This window comes from Colletes latitarsis, chromosome 8 (assembly GCF_051014445.1).
Source record: "Colletes latitarsis isolate SP2378_abdomen chromosome 8, iyColLati1, whole genome shotgun sequence".
Taxonomy (NCBI): domain Eukaryota; kingdom Metazoa; phylum Arthropoda; class Insecta; order Hymenoptera; family Colletidae; genus Colletes; species Colletes latitarsis.
In genome coordinates, this window is record NC_135141.1 from 29,068,239 (window position 1) to 29,090,534 (window position 22,296).

Sequence of the window (22,296 nt, forward strand, 5' to 3'; positions counted from 1 at the left end):
TAGATGAAAAGCCACGGGTTTCGATTCCATTATTTTCTTAGCAAACGCATAAATCCATGGCATATTTACATCGGGGAACGAACAATGATGCTTCCCGGGGGATTTCGCGAGCATCGGAAAGATAAATAACGGGAAGCATGGAATTCAGCCGATTTGGTATTTAAAGAGTTTACGAATTGAATTCTTTGAATTTAATAAAAGCTTACGGTCTTAATAATTTACGTTATTATGTTTCGTGGACTTTGCGCTGGACTTCTCGTGTACTCTAAAAGTATACAGCAAACTCGAAGCTGTTTCTCTCGAAACAATATTGCGTTCATGGTTGTTGAGTCTCTCGGGAGCGTACGATTGATTTGAAATTCAACGCGTAAAGTAAATACCCCTCGGAGACACGTGTAAAGTAAATGTCCTCACAGCGTCCGTACTAAAATCTTTTACCTCCGGAAGAATTCGCAAAATGCGAAACTCGAAATTCTTTTACGATGCTGACGTTATCCGATCGTCGAAATTTTTATCATTTCCTCGAAACGAAGCCCGACCCGATATCGCGACGTTGAAAATGGTGAACATCAGAAATGGACGAATGGGGGTCGACAAATAGAATTATCAGCGTATTAACTTTTAGCAAGTAACAATGGCGGACAATGTTTCCCATTGAGAAAACGCGAGCGGAGAAAAGAAGGTAAATTATTCCCACTCAAGTGGTGAAAGAGGCCACAAAGGTCGACGTAAGTAGCAACCGGGGTCCACCTGGCGCGTCTCTTGTTGCATCCTCGGTGGAAAGCATTTGCTTGTGGCTATTGATGCCCCACGCTCGCCTCTCGACCTGGGGAGATTGTATTCTTGCGAGCGGTCGAATTAAGCGGTCGTAGGGCGCGAAGCACGGCGGAAAAGCCGAGGGCTATAAATACAAGACCAGGGGAGGGTAGGTGAAACGGGAGGCGGAGGAGACAGTGTCCTCGGCACAATGCGTGCCGCACCAATCCTATTTTCAGAGATACACATCTCCCTCCGTTCGAACAGGAGAAAAAGCCGGGGACAGAAACGAGAAATAGCGAGAAACAGAGAAGGAACCGAGAAAATGGAGGATGGATAGGGGCCTAACCGCTTTATCCCCGCGTCGAATCGTTTCTCCGAGGTGGCTGCAGCTGTCTCCTCGCTTCTTTAAAGTCCATCCTTTCTGACTTCACGATCGGATCCGGGGAAACATTAGAGATGCTGAGCAAGGATGCTCGAGGATACCGAAATCGGAGGGACGCCCGTAACAGTCGAGGAAACTACACCTCCACCGGTCAAAAAGATGCTTCATCTTTAATTTATCGATAGTGCATACACAGTTTGATGGTTGCAACGAATAATAAGAAGATCATCGTCCCGATCAGATCGTAAAGAACATCTGATTCACAATTCATAACGAGATAAATTATATAGATATCTGATGCGAACGGAAGCAATTGTAAACCAGATTTGATTGAAACCACGTTTTCATAATATCGAAGAAACACTTTGTCAACTGTTTAATTAGTGGGGCACGTCGGATCGCTCAGAAAGCCACTCTATATTTGAGGATCCATTGGCTTTAAACTTTGGGTGAGTCTCGAACTAACATCACTCGATAGTAATGCGCTTAAAACCGTTTCTCACGGTTGAGATAAGCTAACACAACATGCCTTTATATAGGAATCAATCACCAACGTCGAGTCGCGTCTAAGGCAAATGTCGCTGGATCAGCCTAACCGAAAAGTTTAATTAATTCCCAGACCAGTTTGACAACGGAAAATTTTCGTGAAATTATTTTTTATTTAACGGGTATAAAGTAATAAAATATTATGAAATATCACGTGCACGCGTAAACATCCTTCCGACTCGGAGAATGGGCTGCTTTTTTATTTGAACGAGCGGCTGCAAGGATTGTTCTGTGTTTGTACTCCCGGAGAAAAGACGCATAATGGCGTCTGCCAGGAGGCATTATGGTTAGACCTAAAAATAAACCTCAAATTAAAGGACAATCAGCTTCTTATAATGAATAAAAAAAAAAAATTTTTTTTAATATTCTCTCGCTTCAATTACCACTGTGTATACCCATATAAAACTTTACTTCTTGTTCTCCTAATGTTGAATACGCGTATTTTCTTTTAAACTGACATTCACGCGAATCCACGAGCGAAACCTAGTACGAAATAAAACGTGGACAATATATTTTTTATTTCTTTTAGTTTATTCATGACGTAGTATCAGTGACATTATTAATTGAAAGAAGACAGTACCTCGGTGATTATATCTTCAAATTCAGCTAGATCAAAGTTTTTTACAACCATCAGATGGCTCTTTATGGGATGATCTAGGGTAATAAAAAATTCGCTCTTTGCTCGAACATAAAAAATGAACTGACAGAGATAAGGGTATTATCCTAGTTCCTGTAGACACACTATAAAGAAAGATTCTTACCAAAGATGAAGTCAATCGGACTATTAACGTCTGAGTTATGACCTCCCATTATTCCGAAAAATCTAGCTTCGAGAAAAACGCGTTTGAAGTTCGATTGTCATCTACTCGAACCGTGTTAGTGTCTCCATTCTTGGTATTCGGAAAAGAGAAAAGTAAATTTTCCCAGTTTTCGATCTTACGACCAAAAAGAAAGACCTCTCTATATTCCGAAGCAACTGTTAAATAAATATTAAGTTCTTATTGACCACGGTATTTACTATGCTTCTAAGTATATTTACGAACTTTATGGTCAATTTTGCTTGCACAGGTGTGTCGATAGAGGAACTTTCACGGTGGCACGTCCGCTTGTTTTGTGTTATTGGCGCAGGTGTTTCTGTCCCCTAGAATGGTCGGAAAAATCCGTGTTATGGTTATTTTCGTTACAAAATTGCAGCTTGAATCTGATTCCGCATTAAGAAAATTTTATCGCGACTAAATATCGAGTAACATACAGATTTAATTCCACGAAATTTGAATTTCAGTCCGGCGATCTCGAATCGCGAACCGTTCCGGAATAAATTTTGCTCGGGCATGGAAAAATGCGACGGTACCCAACGGGCTTGAAAATAAACGCATATAGAAGTAATGGTGGCTAGCCAGATTGGTCCAACCGAACAAATTGTCTGAATATTCAAACTCTATTTTTTCGAAAACGTAGTCCCGCGGGGACAAATCTCCGCCACGGTGTTCGGGATCACCCTGTAACCGTGCGAACGTTTTTCACGGCAACGTGATAATTAAAAATTATCTACGCGCACAGCGGGGAGAACCCTTAACAGTCTGACGAGTCTTCGTCGCTACGTTTCCCATCAGCCTATGAAACTCACGCTACCTATCGGCGAAAAGAGATTCATTATCGAGAGGGACTCGACGACGAACGACTTCATAACTGAAATTATTTCCACATCGACGTCGTGGGTGAAGTCTCGCAACGGATTTCACTGTTTCGCCCGTTCGCGCGCACACACGTAAAACTCGCGCGCGCACGAGCGAGAGCCTCGATAAGGGAAGATTTATCGGCGAACTTGGAGTGTAAAACGTACACATACGTTAACTGTTACGGCAGTTCGCAGCCACTTTTCGCGGCGATGTCCTACGATTTAAGTTTACCGGAAGAGAGTGGGGGGGTGGAAACGGGGTGGAAGGGGGCGAGGGAGAGAGGGGATTCGGTGAACTTGTACCTTGCACTTCAACTTTATGCACGACACTTTGAAGGGCAGATATCGTGTTTGCCTTTGTTACCAACTTTGTTTGCCGACTGGCTTTGTTTACAGCCCCCTAGGTGGTAGGTTCGCGGTTCAGGTAGCCCGCTCGAGGAAGATTTCTTTTGTCTCGAACAACTGCACCATTAATTGACTCAGACCTCGGCGAACGAGCCTCGACGTATTCCCATAGAACAATGCGATTACTAACCACACGACGAACAACAATCGTGGAATCGGACAAAAGGATTGGAAAAGAATCCCACGGGAACGTACGTCCGTAATAGCTAATGAAACTGCTTCGAACGCTTGACGTGCCCGTTGTGTTTTTATTAATTGCTGACTGGGAATTGTTTTACATTGAAATTCCTCGAGACCGGCACAATGGCCGAACGAAAGTCAAGAATATGTGCTCGGACGATCATTTATTAATTTTGTATTGAAATTTTTAAGGAATCGGTAATCGACGACCTGGTATTCGACCATAGGCGTCCCCACAAATCATAATATCAATATTCGGATGTTCGACGGTGGGAAATGTAACAGATATTGTTTATCACTTTTCGAAAACTCAAATCCTAGAACCACTATATTGATTTCACGTCAAAACTTCATGTCGGGAGTCGTTATTTATTTGCGAGTGTATTTCATTGCCGTATATAAAATATTGATTACAGCGTTGCCGGTATCAATAAATTTAAAGCACATAATTTCGTTGAAAGTAATGCGATTTCTCGTCGTCTTGTTAATTTGGAGACATTACTAAAAAATTTTTCGTAAACGATCGATAATACTCTGTAAAGAATATACGTTGCGTTCGTTCTCTTCGAAGCCATAAATTCACATTTAACGCGATAGTAAAGACCCCGGTGCCGGTAAAAACATGGTGTGTATATACCGGCTTTGGAGTGTAAAAAAAATTAAGACGCATCGTTGCGTCGTAAGATAGGAGCGAAATGGAGGTTGCGGAACAGCCGATGGCGTATTGTTAATAACTCGCGAAAGACTGTGATTAATTCGATAACGATCGACGATATCTAATTCCGAGATACGCTAACGTTTACGGATTCACGGACACGCGTTAGCATTAAAAAGGAAGAAACGACGCGTTTAATCTCCGGTTTCCTGTAACCGCAAGCTGATCGAACGGGGCCGCAAAATACGGCTGTAATTGGATCCACTACATCCTGACTGACAGACAGGATAGGTGTTTAGTGTTTCGCGTCGAAACAGGTAAAAAGAGCCTGAAAGGAATACAGGAAGTTCTCGAAAGACAGGAAACAAAGTGCAAGGGGAAATCGAGGGGGCCGAGGGGGGCCGGAAAGTTTGTCGTTGAGCCGCGGGAGGATGGAACCCCCGAAGATTCCTAACGCTTCGAGGCTCGAACTTCTCTAACCGCGCCCGATGATTAAAACCGTCCAGTTGAACGTGTTTAATGAACGTATAAATCAAGCCCTTCGCGCGAACGTTCCTATATTTTATCGTCGATAAAACATAGAAACGGCGGTTCTTATTCCACGCACGGAAAAATCATGGTAATTAACGTTCGAGTCGTAAAATAAATCATCCGGTGTAAAATTAGGGGCCGTTAAAACCCTGCCGTTCGCGCGACGATACAGACAAAACCGAGCGGACGACGGATCCCGATAAATCCCGTGTTTCGAAACGACGGGACTACGTGCGCGATATCCTGGGGAAAAAAGGGGTGTAGCCACCGGGTGGCGGTCACTAAAGTCTCTGTACGTACGAAACCAGTGCTTCTCAAACTTTATCTCCTCGAAGACTGGTGGCAGAATGAAATTCTTATTTTTTACATATAATTGAATTTTAGTCTTCTAACCAAACATTGAAACGTTAAAAGGGCGAGTATTAATTCAATGAAGAAATAACGAAGTTGGTATCTGACAGAATCTGTTGATAAACGTGAAAAAAGAAGACATAGGTTTGTATTAAGGGAAGTAGTTCATCATAATTTTCGTAGAATCGAGAGTACACGAAGCGTGGGGCTTTATGGGGGATCCCAGAAGCGACATACGGCCTTCCGGTGCAAAATGGTACCTCGACCCTAGTCCAAAGCCAGACGTGCGACGATACAGACAAAACTGGGTGGACAACGAACTCCGATAAATCTCGCGTTTCGAAGCTACCACGCGTCTGTTATCCGCCGGGGAAAAAGGGGTAGCAACGGTTGCGGTCACCAGTCGTTAATGCAATGGTAATTAACCACCTAGCGCGGGGATTCGAGGCGCGCGACGCTAATTATATCGTGTCACGCGTTTCTCATTTTTATCCTGGGCTCCGTGAACTTGTCGACCGTGATCGGTGACCGCTATCGAAATGATTCCGCGACAAATGGTGAAGAATCACGGGAACGATGTCGCGCGAGACGTCGTTGATTATTCCGACTTTTTTCCACGGTCGTAGAGCGTTGAAATATCGATTGCGTGCGTCTTGAACCGCGTGCGACGAAACGAAGCACCGGATTATCGGCGGGCGTCGTCGCGCGGAACCGAGAAACGCGTGATTCCCACCAAAGCTCAAGGGACACGACGCTCGACAGCGTACAGGGTGTTTCACAACATCCGTTACGTACTTCGGTATTAGACAGTATCGTACTCCGTTTGATTGTTCTTTTTTTGTGTCAAATTTTATTCGCATTAAAACATTAAAAGTTACACAAAATTAAAGCATTTCAAATCGTTTAAAAAAAATTATTTTTGGTTGCAGGGGTCAGTTATAGTCATTTTTGGTCAATAGACATACCCCCGAAATCCTACCCACTTTCGAGAAAAAAATTCGAGTAGCCGTGAAATTTTTCGACAAAATTAAACAATTTCGAATCGTTCTAAAAAAATTATTTTTGGTTGCAAGGGTCAATTATAGTAATTTTTGGTCAATAGACATACCCCCGAATCTTACCCGTTTTCGAGAAAAAAGTTCATTACCGAAAATATGTGACCGAACACTATACACTTCTCAACCGAGTACCCAATATCTCGTCTGAGGCAGGGCCTGCTAGGAAGCTTTATTGACGAGTCCACTATTTCAAATTCACAGAACTGTATTCTAATGTATGCAACGGGTTCGAAGTAGTTCGACGATTCATGGAACATTGAAACGAATGGTTTCCACAATTGCTCGACACGCGTGCGTTTTGAATTTGTCGCGTCCTTTGAGCAACGAGTGGAAATGCGGAGAAAGAAAGCTGGAGGACGCGCGAGATTGCGTTACCATGCAAACGAATTTACGGTGCTTACCCGGTTTTCGGCTCTGAGAGCAACAGGATGCCACGCGGCGGTCGTAAATATTCGTTCTCGCCGATAAAACAGTTCCTTCGTAGCCCACGGCGCGATTAATATTCATTAGAAGGAATGAAGCAAAAAGGGGGTAAAAAAAAGTATGGGAAATAAATGGTGGAGAGCCGGCGTTCGTGAAAGAGGCACTCGCGCGAACGGGTAGAAATGATATCGCGGAATGAAAAGCAAAGGGTGTGACCGGGGCGGTTGGTCGTCGCGCGACCATCGCGAACGAGGATGGACGAACGGGAACGCAACGGACTAGGTATCTTTAATATCTTTAATCCACACCCCTGCGCGGGAACGCGGAACGAAGGTATGCGTGCACCGGAGCACCCCCTGAGAGGCTCCGCCGTTAGACCAGGGGTAGTTCTCTTTCTCTCCCTGTGTGTTTGAGCTACGCAGGCGCGGTTTATCGACTGCCGCATATATATAGAGGCAGCGAGAAAAGCGTTTCGTTTCGTTTCGTTTCGTTTCGTTTCGCAGTAACCCGAACAATTTCTCTGCTCGCAGTCTCTCTCTTCTCTCTTTGTTCGTTTGCCGTTCGTCTCGGCTCCGGATATTTGTCCGGATTGCAATTGCAGAGGGCTTTTTCCCACTCGTTTCCCTCTCGGTTCTCGTGTCTCTAGCGAGAGACCACGCTACTCCGACTCCGCTCCGGCTTTCTTCGTTCGTCCTTCTGCCAGTGCTTCTGCTTCCTCGTCCCGTTCTCTGTAACGCCGTTTTCCTTCCACCCCAGCCGTCGCCTCCGATCTCCTCGTAAAGCAATATTTTACTCGGGGCGAACGCTAGTCGGGTCCATCCCCCCCCCCCCCCCCCCCCCGTCAGAGCACCGCGGCAAGATCGTTTCGAGACGCTCGATGACCGATCGAGTGGCATCCCCTTCCGGAAATGCGAACCGGACAGGAACAGCTACCCCGGCTTTGGCTCCGCGTATATCCCGCGGATAAAAGCGGTAACGCATTGCTGTCGCGACACCAGCCACCCCATCGAGCGCATCGCATTCCCCAAATTCATGAAATCGTTTGTACCATTAGGTGGTTTACATGTTCGATGATTCCGAAGTTTAGTCATTTGTTTACTGCTCGATTCCGAGCAATTGATCAGGGAAGGTCGAGAAATTAATGTATATTTTGTTATTTTATTTAGAATATTTTTCCCTTACTTTGTAATATCGTTGGTGTTTCAAGAACATGTTTAATCATTTTTAAGTTTAAATATTGAGCTCTTACGATGCGAGAAATGGGACCCCATCGATTTTAAGTTAAGTAGTATCGAATCGTCCAAGAACAGAATGTTTCGCGACTTCTGGCGGATTCGCATGAATTTACCAGGGGTTACGTAGTTGTTTCCAAGAGTCCGTAGTTCGGAAGAAATATGGGGCGCTACAGCTCGAGTAGTTGGTCCGAATTTGAAGAGTTGGAGAATGCTTGTGACCCTTTTATGGCCAATAAAGTAGTTTGCCTTGGAAAAAAGTGGACGCACACCTTTCGCTCAGGAGCTTTCAATCAACGCGATAAAAATTTGATTTTTGATACTCGAGCTTAATTATTTTAAAACATATCTCGCGGTAGAAATTGCGTGTCGATCAATTGATATTACCAAATCAGATATTTCACGCGATAAAAATTGTTAAATGTGCATACGGAAACGACATTTTGAATTGCACTTTTTTCTCGGAACCGGTGCATTAGCTGATTGATTTCGCAAATGCAAAATTGCAATTCGATGTCAGTTTTTCTACGAGAAGATAAAATACACGTGTAACGTGGTTAGTATATAATATAGGAAAACGTGCAATGACCAGGGAAAATTGCTTTCCACTCTGTTTAAAAACACATGAAGAGCGAGAAGATTAAGTTCATTCGAATTTGAAAGATTTAATGAAACAGTTAATTGGTTACGCGTGGAAACGAATGGTTTAAGGGTTCCAACACCCTTTTCCTATCTCGCAGCCCGTTCCCTTCCGATATGACGCGTCGGATTCCAGGCCATCGGCGTGTCTTTCCTGCTATTTGCATAATTTTCTGGCAGCGAACGAGCTCCTCGAACGAGATGGCGGCCTCGCGTCGAGTCTAAACAACGTTTCCGCGGTCGCTGTTCCCCGACCGTAGCCTGTTGATCGTTTTATGAAAATTTCATGACGCGTCTCGGGCGGCCATTGTCGCCCGCGCGTATGCCCCTCGAGTGTAATGCCCCCTTCTTGCGTATAATATTCGATCCGAGCGTCCATTATCGGCCGCCGGTGGCGGTCGTCGGCTGCGTGCCTCGCGCTTTTTGATTATATCGATACCAGCCGTAGGAAACCGGGATAAACGGCGCCGAGGAACATCTGTCCTCCGGCGAAAGAAATTCCAGGGTACCCCGGGTCGGGAAATATTGGCCTCCTCCCGTGGCTGAACGAAAATTAATACCCTCTCGGTTCGTTAAGGCTCGACGCATTGCTCAGGGTGAGGCAGGGCGACAGAACGCAGCGTGAACCCCCGGAGTTCCGTGCTGCGCGCTGCTTAACCGCGCGTTGCAACGTTGTCCTTGCTTTGTTCATTGTTTCGTGATATTTTATTTAGTTACACTGTTCCACCATAGAATTCCCCCCCTCGATGTACTTTGCAGACTTCGAGGCGTGGAGTTCGGAATCTGGCGATAAAGTTACCACGTCAGGTTTTTCCAGAGACAAGTTAGTAGTTAGTTGGTGGTAATTTTGGAACCCGTGTTAAATCGCAAGTGGACACTTTTCGGTGACATTTAGCATAGCGACCACTCTAGAAAACTGCACTGTCTGGAGTACCTAATTGTACCGAATCAAAGTGTCGTAAAGTCACAAGTGGTAATAACACCGTTAATAAGAAAAAGTTTACGAACACCTGGTCTGGCCTAAAGGGCGTTAAATCCGAAGGCGGTTCCGTTCCCCGTATCTTGGAACACGGTAACGAGGCATCTGGGACCATCGAACCCGAATCGACCAGCTGCGTTCGTAAATGTAAATGGTTGATATTTATCTTTTTCTCCGTTTTCCGTTGCGTCTCGTCTCGGGAAGAACGATCCCTTTCGAACAGGTGGTAGGCCAGGCGGGTAACCAACAGGTAGGAATCCGGGTCCGACGGTACGGGTCAAGAAATGCATAAATTAAGGCTAGGGGGCGTGCGTTAAAGGGTACAGTTCCCTGGTACGAACCTATAATTTATTCTCGGCTACGAGCCTCCGTCGTTCGTCGGGGCTTAAGGACTATTCATTAAGACGAGACCGTGTTAAATTAAAGCGCACCGCTCGCTCGACGAGTTTACCGATCTCGCCGCGTTTTAATATGCTGATCGAGTTAGTCGTTTTCCAGACCGACGATACCGAAACTTTTTCACCGTCGAATCGTCGAGAGGGGCGGGTCACGGAAGAGGAACGGCGAAGAACTAATCGAATTAGCATCGCAATGCGACGATTTGTTTAGCACGGTTCGCGGTTTTCGTTGCGAACAACCAGTTTCCCCGGTTGCATTCGGAATGTCCACCGATATTAACGTTTAATTCGTTAGTGTATGCGCTAGATCTGGGGTAATTGCCGTGCTGAGACATTTATAATTTAGCGTTCTTTCGGTTCCCGTGCATGCTCGCCCGCTTTTAGCAATAAGCAATGACGAGCGTCCGCTAATCTCTATTTTCAATTCGTGCCGCGCGAACTTTGCTTTCTTGTTTCGCATTGGTTCGCGTGATACGCGGTGGAACCGCAAAGCTGACGATTCCTCGAAAAACAAACCGAAAGCGCGGTGATAAGTCGGACATAACGCGTTGCGTTTTCGAGGGAACAAAGTTTCAGATTTTGCGAGTTAGTATACCCAACCACTGCGCAGAGATACAAGGTTTGGTCCTGAGGGGACACGGGGGACCGACTGCAATCCCCCTGGTACAAATATTCATTTTTTTATGCATAACAATACGAGAATAAATCCCAAACGAGAATGAGTAAATTTATATGCTGGTAATATTTTATTAGAACATCTCGCAAGTTAGTAAGAAATATGGAAGTGGCATTAAATAAACTTCGTTAATATAGTGTATTTAAATGTCGGAAAATATTATGATTTACTCGTCTCTGTTAATTTTCAGTTGCACATCCGGTACTAAATCTCTGAGTGCGCCTCTGGCCATCGGCGATGTTCACAGATGAAAGAGAAATCCGTCGTTTTGTCCGTAAAACGCGTTTTCACGATCGTAATGTTATTAATCATTAATTAATGCGATACGAAATTTTTACCATTAGTGAATTAACCTTTACTAAAAATTGGATTCGTCGAATTTAAATTCGAAATCATTCTAGCTCGTCAAAGCGTCTCCCTATAATTCGTTATTTCTACTGAAATTTCTGTGTTATAAATATTGCATATTTCCTTTCCCATTGATAATGTTTTATTTAATTTTCAGTTTCCATTGATTTATTAGATTGCAAATGAATATTGTGTCTAGGCGTATAATTCAGTTCTCTCTTCTTTGTTTTAAGTTGCTTAACAAGTGGAAATATTCAACGTTTTGAATCAATAGTGGTTCAAAGAGTGACGGCTCTTCAGATAGATTTTATTTCTACAACCTATTGAAATCTTTAATTGATCGACCAGGTAACTTTTGAAATATCGAGCACACCACGTCGAAAAATCTATTGAGCGAAACGCTTCCAATGTTTTAAAGGGAAGAAAGGGCCTATTGTTAGATTTTATTTTAGATTGCAATTAATCAACGAAGCCAGGTCTACACAATGCACCCTCTGTCATTTAAAAAAAATTCATTTTCGGTCTGTTCCTCCAATCTCGGGGCTCTTTCCACCTTTTAGCCACGACATTTCTGATATTGAGCATAATTATACACTTCAAATTAACTAAAATCTTAATTGAAGATTTGGGAGAGTAAAAAGCTTGCAATTTTAGTTATTCTAAAGTTATGATCTTTTTGTATGAATTGCCAGATCTCTTGATGTTATTTTAAGAGAATTCCCAAAAGCATCTTTCGAGTTAAATCATCTGTTGCGCGATTTTCGTAAATAGATTTAATTGCTTTTTGCATGTTTGGTTCCAGAGGAGGATTATCTTCAAAATTTCAAAGTTCCAACAGCTTTCGTTCCATGATATTTGCGTACATCTGCATGCATTAAACGAGACCGTCGAACCAGCTTACTTAAACATTCCATGGAATCGTTCGTTTTAAAAATTTTTTAATGAAATTTCCAAAGCTTATTCGCAACACTGTACTTCGAGGTAATTTTAGAAAAAAATTGATTTTAGATCGGAAATTACCAACCTGTCCATTTGACCGTGTACAAGGTAACTCGTTTCCCTATAATTCGATATTTCTACTGATATTTGTGTTCGTGATTATTTATAGTTGCATTTAATTTCTGTCACACTTAATTCCCAGTATTTTGCAATCAATTTTCTTCTTACCGTATGCTCGTGGTGATAATTAATTTTCGAACGTCAATCGAATAAATTTTCCAGTCATTTTAGCGAGTAAATGAATTTTACATTCAGAGTGTTAAATTATACATGGCGCGCAAGAGTTCTTCCCTCATCCAGCAACCTAGTTTGAAGTTAGCTTCCACTTAATGACTTTTCTTTTGATGGAGCAAGAAAGTGGAGCGAGATGAGGATTATCACCCTCGTTCCGTCAAAAATTGCGCTTAATGACTTTTACCTTTACAATAAAGCATGCACGTACAAACGTGAAAACGCGAACGTCGAGTGTTCATCGGATCGTTTAGGACGGATTGAATATCGTTTGATCCCAAATTGGTGGCGTGGTACTAATTAAGATCGGTAATTGGAAAAATTAGAGAAACTCGTGGTTATTTCGTCGTTTGCTTATTTCATCAAAAACACGAAAGCATAAAACGCGATCGTGTACCAAAACCTCGTTTGACATCTCCGTAATTTAGTAAATATTTCGACGGTGGTTTTTATACGCAAAGTCGAAAGAAACTGCGAGGGGAACGCGAGAAAAAGAAATTTGAAGGACGTGCAAACGGCGGAGGAACAAATCTAAAAGAGGATTTTAACGCAATTACTTATTTCGTACATACGTAAAAACGGACGCGAAAGGAAGCTGTCTAGACTATATTATCGAATTAATTCTTACCATTAGCGAAAAGTAAAATAGGTAATAAGTTACATGTTTCTATTTTCGTTCACATCTCTTGCTTATATTTCATTGAAACGAACAAATTTTGTTTTTTCCGGTTGTAGTCAATGTCGCCGGAATTGATCTAAAATTTTCACGGATTTGCGATTCGATTAATTAAAAAAAATTCAAATTATTCCCTTTTAATAATCATACCGGAAGGCATTGGCTGAATTTTAACTGCTCCGCGCATTTTTTTAGTGCCGTTTTAGCGATTCACGTTCTCGGACAACCCAGGGCCATTATCGTCGTTAATGTCTTCCTGGCTCGCATCGAATCGTTTCGCTGAATATTTCATCAAGTTTAAAACAGAACTTAATGTTGACTTTTTGTTCGATGCTAGTTTTTCAGCCCGTAAATAAAACCTACTCTCACCGTTAGCGTTATAACTCTGCTTATAACGATTCAAACGTTATAAAGCTCGGACACGATATCAATCGGGGGATGTATTTTTAGATCGCGATAGTTTTGTTCGGATATCGCTACTAGTTTCTTCCGAAGTTCGGTTATTTTTGCGACAGACCGTAATTTTGTACGTCGAAGAAAGTTCGTGCCAATAAAACGAAACTTTTGACCGTATCTTTGGTCGGAATCGAAAATTCGGACGAAGAACAAAGTTCGATATCCATTGTGGAGCGAGAACGCGAGCGTGGGTGGTTCGTAGCCATCGCTGAAGGGTGTAGCTCGACCGCTACGTGGTTAGCCAAGTCTGGTATGAGTTTGGCTCATCTTCAGTTCAGTTTTGGAGCCACCGAGGCTGGAACGAGATGAGTTGGAAACGGAAAGGGGATCCTGTAAATTGAATGACTTGGCCTGTTATATGTTACCCACGGCTTCTTTGCTTTATACCCCCCCGAAATTGGGCGAACTGCACAGATTCCATTATAGACAAGAAGTCAGCACGGCCTAGGTAGCTCGTTCGGTGCCATTTCCGCATGTATTATGCATGCCCGGACAAATTTCATCATCCGTGCCAGATAAGAAAACGCCACTATTTATTATTTATTTGCTCGTTTATCGGTAAACGGGAAATCCCGGATCGACCAACTTTCGACGGGAGGGGAAATTATTTTGAACGAGCGGCCCAGGAAACCCTAAAAAATTTACCAAAGATTAGATATTCTTGCGTTCTAGATACCTGATATAATAAATTATTATTCTGCCGACGAGGTCGGAAAATTCTAAAAAATTAATAAGAAAAGAGCTTACGTTGAATAAAATGATTCTAATTATCGATCAAGCCACACAACGTGTGTTAACAGAAAGTTTAGATTTATATTTTCAATGCGATATTACTCCCGAAATAATTTATCCGATCCATAAATATACCACTTTCGTTCGTTTAATTTTCCACTTCGATTCCTATTCAATTTCAGTTGAATTATGACACGATATAATTTCTGTTTTATAATTCTCGCGTGAAATAACGTGGATTAAAATTGACCCAGATTCGTTGCCGGATGGTTAAGACAATTTCATCACTTTAATGATTTTCCATCAAAAACGTTACCGTCGCGTCTGTGTCCCCGCTGTTCCACGTTCACGCACATCCCCGCGCTTTCAATACGTTTATTGCAGTGGCTTTTTTCGTGGAATTGCATATTTGACAACCGGGGTCAATTACACTCGGCACTAGACTTTCATATCTGACGGTACAGAGCAAATAAAAAACGTAACTGTAGCCCGTCACACTCCGTAAATTTCATTAAAAATAGTAGACGTTTGACGTATGTATGAGTTCGTGGAATATTAAACGCTATACGCGACGCCGGAAACCATGTACCGGTCTCCAATAAACGCACAGATAATATAAACAACTGGAAAATGAAATTACCCAAGAACAGCGCTACCGTTTCGTTGTTAATCCTATTTCTGTAAACACATTAGGAGATTGTACGTCCCGGAGCGAAAGTCGCTAGGCTAATCGAATCAAACGAAACGAACGTAATAAACAACATCCATGATCCCGTGAAAAAACCATATAATTCGGACCTAATTTCACGGAAGCGTCCAACACAAATATTTTCCCCCGTCCCAGGCTAATACACAGCCATCCGACCCTTATCGTTCTACGCTCGTAGACAAGTGTTGTTTATCAGGCTGATGTCACTTATAGAGATGGCCAGAAAGCCCGAATTTCGAGGTAATCACGCTCCCCTTGATCCCGAGCTCGAGGAGGCACGGTTTCACCCTCTTCTTCACGACTTTCGTCTTCGCGGCTGTATCCTCCGTTCCCCGGCTGTCGAAAATCCGCTGTCTGGTTCAGGCCTAACTGTCGAGCGTGGGTGGAAGAGAGACGAACAAAGAAAAAGAAAGAAAACAGCCGATATCCCGAAGAAAATAACGCTCGGTTGTATACGGGATATTACATGCTACGGATGTCGACGTCCGCCTCTGTATTTTTCTTTTTTCTTTTTTTTTTTTTTTTTGCGGGGTCGCGAGGGCCATGGGAGAGGGCGAGGGACATATAGCTCTGTCAGATAGCGGAATGCTGTAAATCTGTGCATTATACATGACAGCGAGATCAGCGCCATTCGTTATTCCCGGGGCAGAGCGCAGAGAGAAAAAAAGGGACGTGAAAAATTACTGGCACGGCCAGCACTTACCGAAACGAGGCTTTCGGGGAACATTCGGCCGCGGAACACTTGCCAGGAGACTAGTTACGGAATTGAAATTATCGGCGGTCGACCTCGATGACGTTACGTTTCACGTTAATCCTATCGCTGGCGAACCGTTTCAGCCTCCTATGCAAAACGTAATTCTTCCGGCCGCCGCGAACATGGCGGATCCCGGATGTGGCCTGAGACGTTCAATTCGTTGTTCGATAGAATCTCGAATCGCGGCGAGAGGAACACGTACCCTTTTTTATATTCGAAGTTAGTACAGTACGATCAGAAATGTGAGAAAGCATGTCTTTCGGATACATTTTTAATAATGAAACCGTGTATAACTAGATTTCAAAACACGTGGTAATATGAGACGTGCAAGAATACGGACGATAAATTTTATCAAGGTTTTCTTCTATTTTTGTTAAAATATATGGAAATGAATCCTGGTGGACGACCAAGAGCTACTTTTCGAGGAAAATGAGTAAAATATACATTTAAAAAATATTCAACGAATCGCAAAACCACCGCTAGCAAACGCTAGAAGTTTAAATTTTGCAGAAGAGAGTGTGCAAAAGAAATATTACTTTGTTATTATTCGTAGGGTTCACCATCGTCCCTCATGGGATGATCATGAAAAAGCATTTCTTGGGGTGGAACCTTACTGAAATATTAATCAAGTGTTAAGGGTAATCTTAAGCAAGCATTGTTTACGAAATATATATTCGTAAATGATTTAGTTTCTTATCGCGATATATAGGGTGTTCGGCTATCCCTGGAAAACATTTTAATGGGAGACTCTAAAAATTAAATTAAAAGATTTTAAATCATTCACGAAAAAATTATTTTCGGTTGCGGGGGTAAATTACAAGCATTTTTGGTGAATAGACATACCCCCGAAATCCCACCCATTTTCGAGAAAAAAATTCATTACTTAAAATTTCATGTCTGACCATACCGTTGAGATGTTTCACTGAAATTTCATCCGAATCTTTGAAACATCATAACTCCTAAACGGATTGGACGATTTCAATGTTTCAAAAGACAAACTACGCGTATTTTGATGGAGAATATGTGGAAATTCCAAAAATATTCGAGAATTTGTTCCCTGACCCCGTAAAATGAGAAAAATTGGGTAGGTGGTGGAAATTTTTCGACAAAATTAAAAAATTTCAAATCGTTCTAAAAAAATTATTTTCGGTTCCAGGGGTCAATTATACTCATTTTTGGTCATTACACATACCCCCGAAATCCTACCCATTTTCGAGAAAAAAATTCGAGTAGGTGTGAAATTTTTCGAGAAAATTAAAAAATTTCAAATCGTTCTAAAAAAATTATTTTCGGTTGCAGGGGTCAATTATAGTAATTTTTGCCCAATAGACATACCCCCGAAATCCTACCCACTTTCGAGGAAAAAATTCTTTACCGAAAATGTACTGTATGGCCGGAAATATTTCTATAATTTTTTAACGAAGTCTGAATTAACAAATTAGTATCCTTGATTTTCGTCTTATTTTGGCCTCTAGAATCTCCCATTAAAATTTTTCCCAGGAGTGGCCGAATACCCTAATATATGTTCTTTAATGTATTAAAATTAAAAGGACCTTGCATAATCATATTTTAATAATTCCGCGAGTGTATCAAGCCCCATATGCATTAAGTAATTCAAGAGATAGAATGATAATACTATCATTATCGCATAATAACACGAATAATACTATAATTTAATATTATCGTAGTAATTGTATCTGGCCATATACATTAATATATTCTGTCTGCATTAATTATATTCTCGTGCAAATTTTATTCCTTTACTTTCCGCTTTCATTCGACGATATAAAACGCAGCACACCGTAATCCGACTTTTTTACCCTTGTAAATGAAAAAAACAGTTCGCAAATGGTTTATCGTGTCTGTCAAAAAATCGGTGATCGAAACAGTCATGGAACTCTTTTTAATACGTCCCGTTTAAATTGCTTCAATTGCACTGTTTTTCAAATTCTCGCGTAAAAACAAACAAACGGAAATTCCAGTTTGTGTAGAATTTGTAGAAAATGGAAATAAAAATGCTCGCGTAACAGGACCCAGATATTTTGTTCGTCGTTAATAAAAAAAACTGAATCCCGTTCAGTGAAACGTTACGCGCGCCCATACAAGAATAATATTTAGAATAAAAAGGGGAAACATTTAATCCGAAACAAGCAATCGATTCGAATACAAATATGTTTTATACGTTTTGATTTTTAACAAATATTCATATATGATATTTCTCTTTGTATCGTTTATAATTTACGAAGATTTAAAATATAAAAAATACAAAAATTTAACGTTTTAATAAATTTTCAAGTCCACGTCCTTCTACGTTAAAAATTTTCTTTCTCACCCCCTTGGATCGTGAAAGCCCCCTTGGGGTTGCAGTCCCCGCTTTGATAAACAGTGGGTTAAAGACTTTATTATAGATAGGGTATTAAAACGCACTCGTTCGGAGGGGTTGAATTTTCTATGCTTGCTTCGATACACGTGCAACCCCTAAAATTTTTCGCAAACTGTTCCGCGCGGCTCGTAGTTACCCCGTCGTTGAAAAATATCTCGTCGCGCGGGTAGAATCAGCCAATTAATAGACTCGTTAAAAGAAACGCTCGTCGAATCAATTAACCGGCTCCGTCAATTTTAACTCGCCCTTATTTTCCTCGGCGCTGAACGTGCTCGAGCAAGTTTTCCAGGTCTGGAATCGGCGCGCCGGTTTCGTAGCGTAGATAATAAAAACGATGGGCGAATAAAGTTTTTATCGGCTTGTTAATTTTCGAGGCGGCTACCGAGTGCGGCGGCGAGCCGCACGCGATTCGCTTTTGAAACTATTCCGCGTTATCATTGTTCCTTTCGCGCCCGCGGGGGTTGATGTTATTTATGCGCGGGGAAAAAGTTGACACACAAACCGTAGCAACGCCGCTGGCTGGATAGACCGCGACTAGCGAAAAGTATTCCGATGCTTTGGAAACGTTTAATACGCGAAACGATCAAGTTGAATTATGGTTTCCGAATTTTTACGCGCTGAAACATTCCTTTCGTGTTCCGTGAAAAAGTGGCGCAACGCGGGACGAAATTGTTTGTCATTTTGATGTTTCGCTGCGAGTAAAAAATTCAATCCTTTTTTGAACGAAACTCGTTTTAATTATACTGTTCCGTGACGTTTGAGAACACAAAAATGTTTGATAAGAAGAACCGTATTCGTTGCTCGTCCTAAACGACATTAACCCCTTGCCGTACAATAACGTGTCTGACTCGTTATAATTCTTGACGTCAAGTTTCACAATCACGTGGATACTGGTCATCGAGTATTCTTTCTCGTAACCGTTCCTTGTACGAACAAATCTAAACAAAAGTAAGTAGTATAGGTTTGAAAAATTATTCGAAATTAAATCGTACGTCAAGGGGTTAAGGGAGGTTTTATCGTATTACTTATTCACCGAAAGTCGGAATGTTGGTTCGATTTTGTTAAGGTTTAAACGTTTGATTCCAGAGCGTTAGAATACGCTCGCGAGTCACTTGTATCTCTTTCCAACCCTGGCGGGAGGGGGTAGGGAAAAGGGTGGCCGTGCAAAATCCGAACGGGCGAATTGAACGTGCAGGTGTCCGTAAATAAACTTGCATCGAGTTTGTGCAGCAAACCGGCGAACGTAAAGGGTAGTTACGCTCTCGCTGGGTTACCCGCTTACAAAGGTTCTTTTGCGACCCAGGGATTTTTATTTTGCCGAACTCTGCTTTCCCGGCGGGTGGTTTGGGAAGGGGGAGGGGGTTTGAGTTGGGTTTCCGCGCCTTCGGGGGTTATATCGTTTACATAATTATACTAGCTGCGGCCACTAAGCCGTGGAGAAACGCTCGTTCCAGGGCCACGTATAGCATACGCAATAATGGAAGGAGAAAAGGTTATTTTAAGTCGCCGACTTACACGCGGCCATTAAAGGTTATAGGTTTCTATTCAATATTAAAGTGGCTCGACCGCTTGGTAGACAGTGGCATTAAGGGTTGCGGAGCACGGGGGTTGGAGTTAACAGACCGCGGTTGAAACATAAGCACCGTCGGAGGAAAACGTCTTTATCTCCGTGGAAAAAAAGGGTATAGACAGCAGCGGCTATAGGAGGTTGAGTGGTCGTCGTAACTTGAAACTTCACGAAGTTAGGGTCGTATAGTGCCCTGGGGTGGCCTGCTGGCATTGGACCAATGACATGTTGTTCGATGCATTTTGCACAAAGTGGTGTCGTGCGTACGTGGACTGTTTCCAATAATCACGACCGCCATTGATTTCTGTCCTGCTCCGGCTATACGCAACCAATTTTACGAATAATCTTATAACTAACTTATAAAGAACGTCCGTGAAGTTGCAACGAACTGTGCAAGAATAGAGGGCACCTTGTTTTAAACTCGAATTGTCTAAGAATAGGAAACAGGGCCTATACTGAAGTATTGATAATTTGTTGCAGGGCAGTTCCAGTGGAGGAGGAGTTCATATGGAATGGCATCACGTGGACCCTCGGCGACGACGCTGCCAATCGCGATAGCGATGGCCGTCGCGATGTCAGTCGTTGCAAATGGTCTCTGTCCGACGCAATGTCGCTGCGACGACGAGAGCTTGCGCGCGTCCTGCGCTTACGCGGGCCTCGAAGTCGTTCCAATTCAATTGAACCCGGAGATCAAGCATCTGGACCTGTCCAACAACCGTGTCGGGAACATTCATCTCTCGTTCGGTTTCTACGGTAACCTGGAGACCCTCGATCTCACCTCGAACGCCATCCACACGCTGGGCTCGGACAATTTTATCTTCCAAAGGAACCTGGTCGCTCTTAACGTGAGCAGCAACGCGATCAGAGCGTTGGCGAAGAACGCGTTGCAAGGCATGGACGCTCTAAAGGAGCTGAACCTGGCCAGCAACAACATCTCCGACATGGACGAGCAAGCGTTCAAGAGCACCAGCGAGCTGGAGGTGTTGAATTTCAGCGACAACTCTATCACCAGTCTGCCCGACGGGCTGCTGAGGAACCTGCACAAAATTCGCACTCTTGTTCTAAACAGAAACTCGCTGCTCGAAATTCCGACGGACAATTTGGCGTTGGCGCCCAGTCTAGAGAACGTGGATCTGTCCGACAATCTTATCCAGGAACTAGACAGGGACTCGTTGCCCTCGTTGCCGTCGTTAGTCTCGCTGGATCTGGCGAACAACGTTATTAGAAACATCGCTGACGACGCGTTCGACCGTCTGCCGGGGCTTCTACGACTGGATATCTCCAGGAACAACCTAACGTCCGTGCCCACGTCCGCGTTGGCTAGATTGAACGTTCTGTCGCACCTGGTGCTCAGTCGGAACCCGTTGGGCAGCCTGGAAGCGGTGGGATTCCGGAATCTCTTCGAGCTTAGGAGCCTCGAGCTGAACGACTGCACGCTCGTCAACGTCCACGCGAGGGCATTCGCCGACAACGTGAACCTCGAACGTATCTCGTTGGACGGGAATCGGGGTTTGAAGGAACTGCCCGCCAGGGTTCTCTACAGCGCGAGATATCTGAAATGGGTGTCCCTGCGTCGATGCAGCCTCACCACCCTGCAACCCACGCAGTTTCCCGTCGACGGACTGTCGTCCCTTCGCGTCGGCGGGAATCCCCTCGTTTGCAATTGCTCCGTGCATTGGCTGTGGAACGTTATCAGGGCGGAAGAACGACGGAACGAGTCCAGGCTCGAACTGGATACCCGCGATATTATCTGCAACGACGAGGAGTTCGCTGGTAAAGCCTTAATCGCTCTGTCGGAGGGCTCGCTGCGGTGTCGTCTGAGTCCTCTCTATCTCTCGTTGTCGGCCGCCGGCTGTTTGGCCGCTACGGCGACCATTCTCGCGCTGATAGCGCATCTCACGCGTACGAAAAGGAAGAAACGACTGGCGTACGCCGCCCCCAATCGACCGGAGTTCCTCGTCTACGTGGGTCGGAACAACGACGAGCTAGACAAGAACGCCGAGTCGTACAGCAGACGGCTGCTGGCCAGGAACGAGGACACCCCATATGACACGCCGCGCGGCAAGATCGGCCAACCGAGCCCTCCTCGGTCACAGGACACGAACATCTACGAGACGCCCAGGTACAACCGTCCGACCAGACCGGAAACGGAGCCGTACAACGGTCAAACGGAAGAGGGTGTGTACGCGGTGGCCGACGTGACCGATCTCCGCGACGAACCACCGGAAGTGCTGTCGCTTTATCGCATGCAGACTCCCGCTGCGCCCAGATCGAACGGCCACCGGCTGGACTACGGTTACGACTACGACTACGACTACGACTACGAGTACGAACCGCCGCTTCCCGAGAAGCCTCACGTCGTGTTCGTTTGAACGCCCGGAGACCTGTTACGCTCCGTCGCCGCGCGAACCGAGGAAACTCGAATCTCCGGAGGCCGCTACGGCCATTCTGTATACCGGTGGAACTTTTCGAGTCGCCACGCTTCGTTCGGGAACGCTTCCTCGAGCCCCCAGGAAGAAGCAAGCGCGGTTAGTGCCGGTGTTTCGTTT

General features: G+C 43.8%; 2 protein-coding genes across 2 annotated transcripts in view; both read left to right on the forward strand.

Annotated features, from left to right (window-relative positions):
* The window catches only part of LOC143344818 (uncharacterized), a 28,669-nt gene extending 6,379 nt beyond the window's left edge, over window positions 1–22,290 (forward strand). The window contains exon 2 of the mRNA XM_076771274.1: window positions 20,228–22,290. Within this exon, the coding sequence (XP_076627389.1) occupies window positions 20,260–22,119 (1,860 nt within the window). The 5' untranslated portion in view covers window positions 20,228–20,259 and the 3' untranslated portion in view covers window positions 22,120–22,290. The remainder of the gene's footprint in view (window positions 1–20,227) is intronic.
* The window catches only part of LOC143344814 (prolyl endopeptidase), a 64,984-nt gene that overhangs the window by 33,789 nt on the left and 8,899 nt on the right, over window positions 1–22,296 (forward strand). The window lies entirely within an intron of this gene.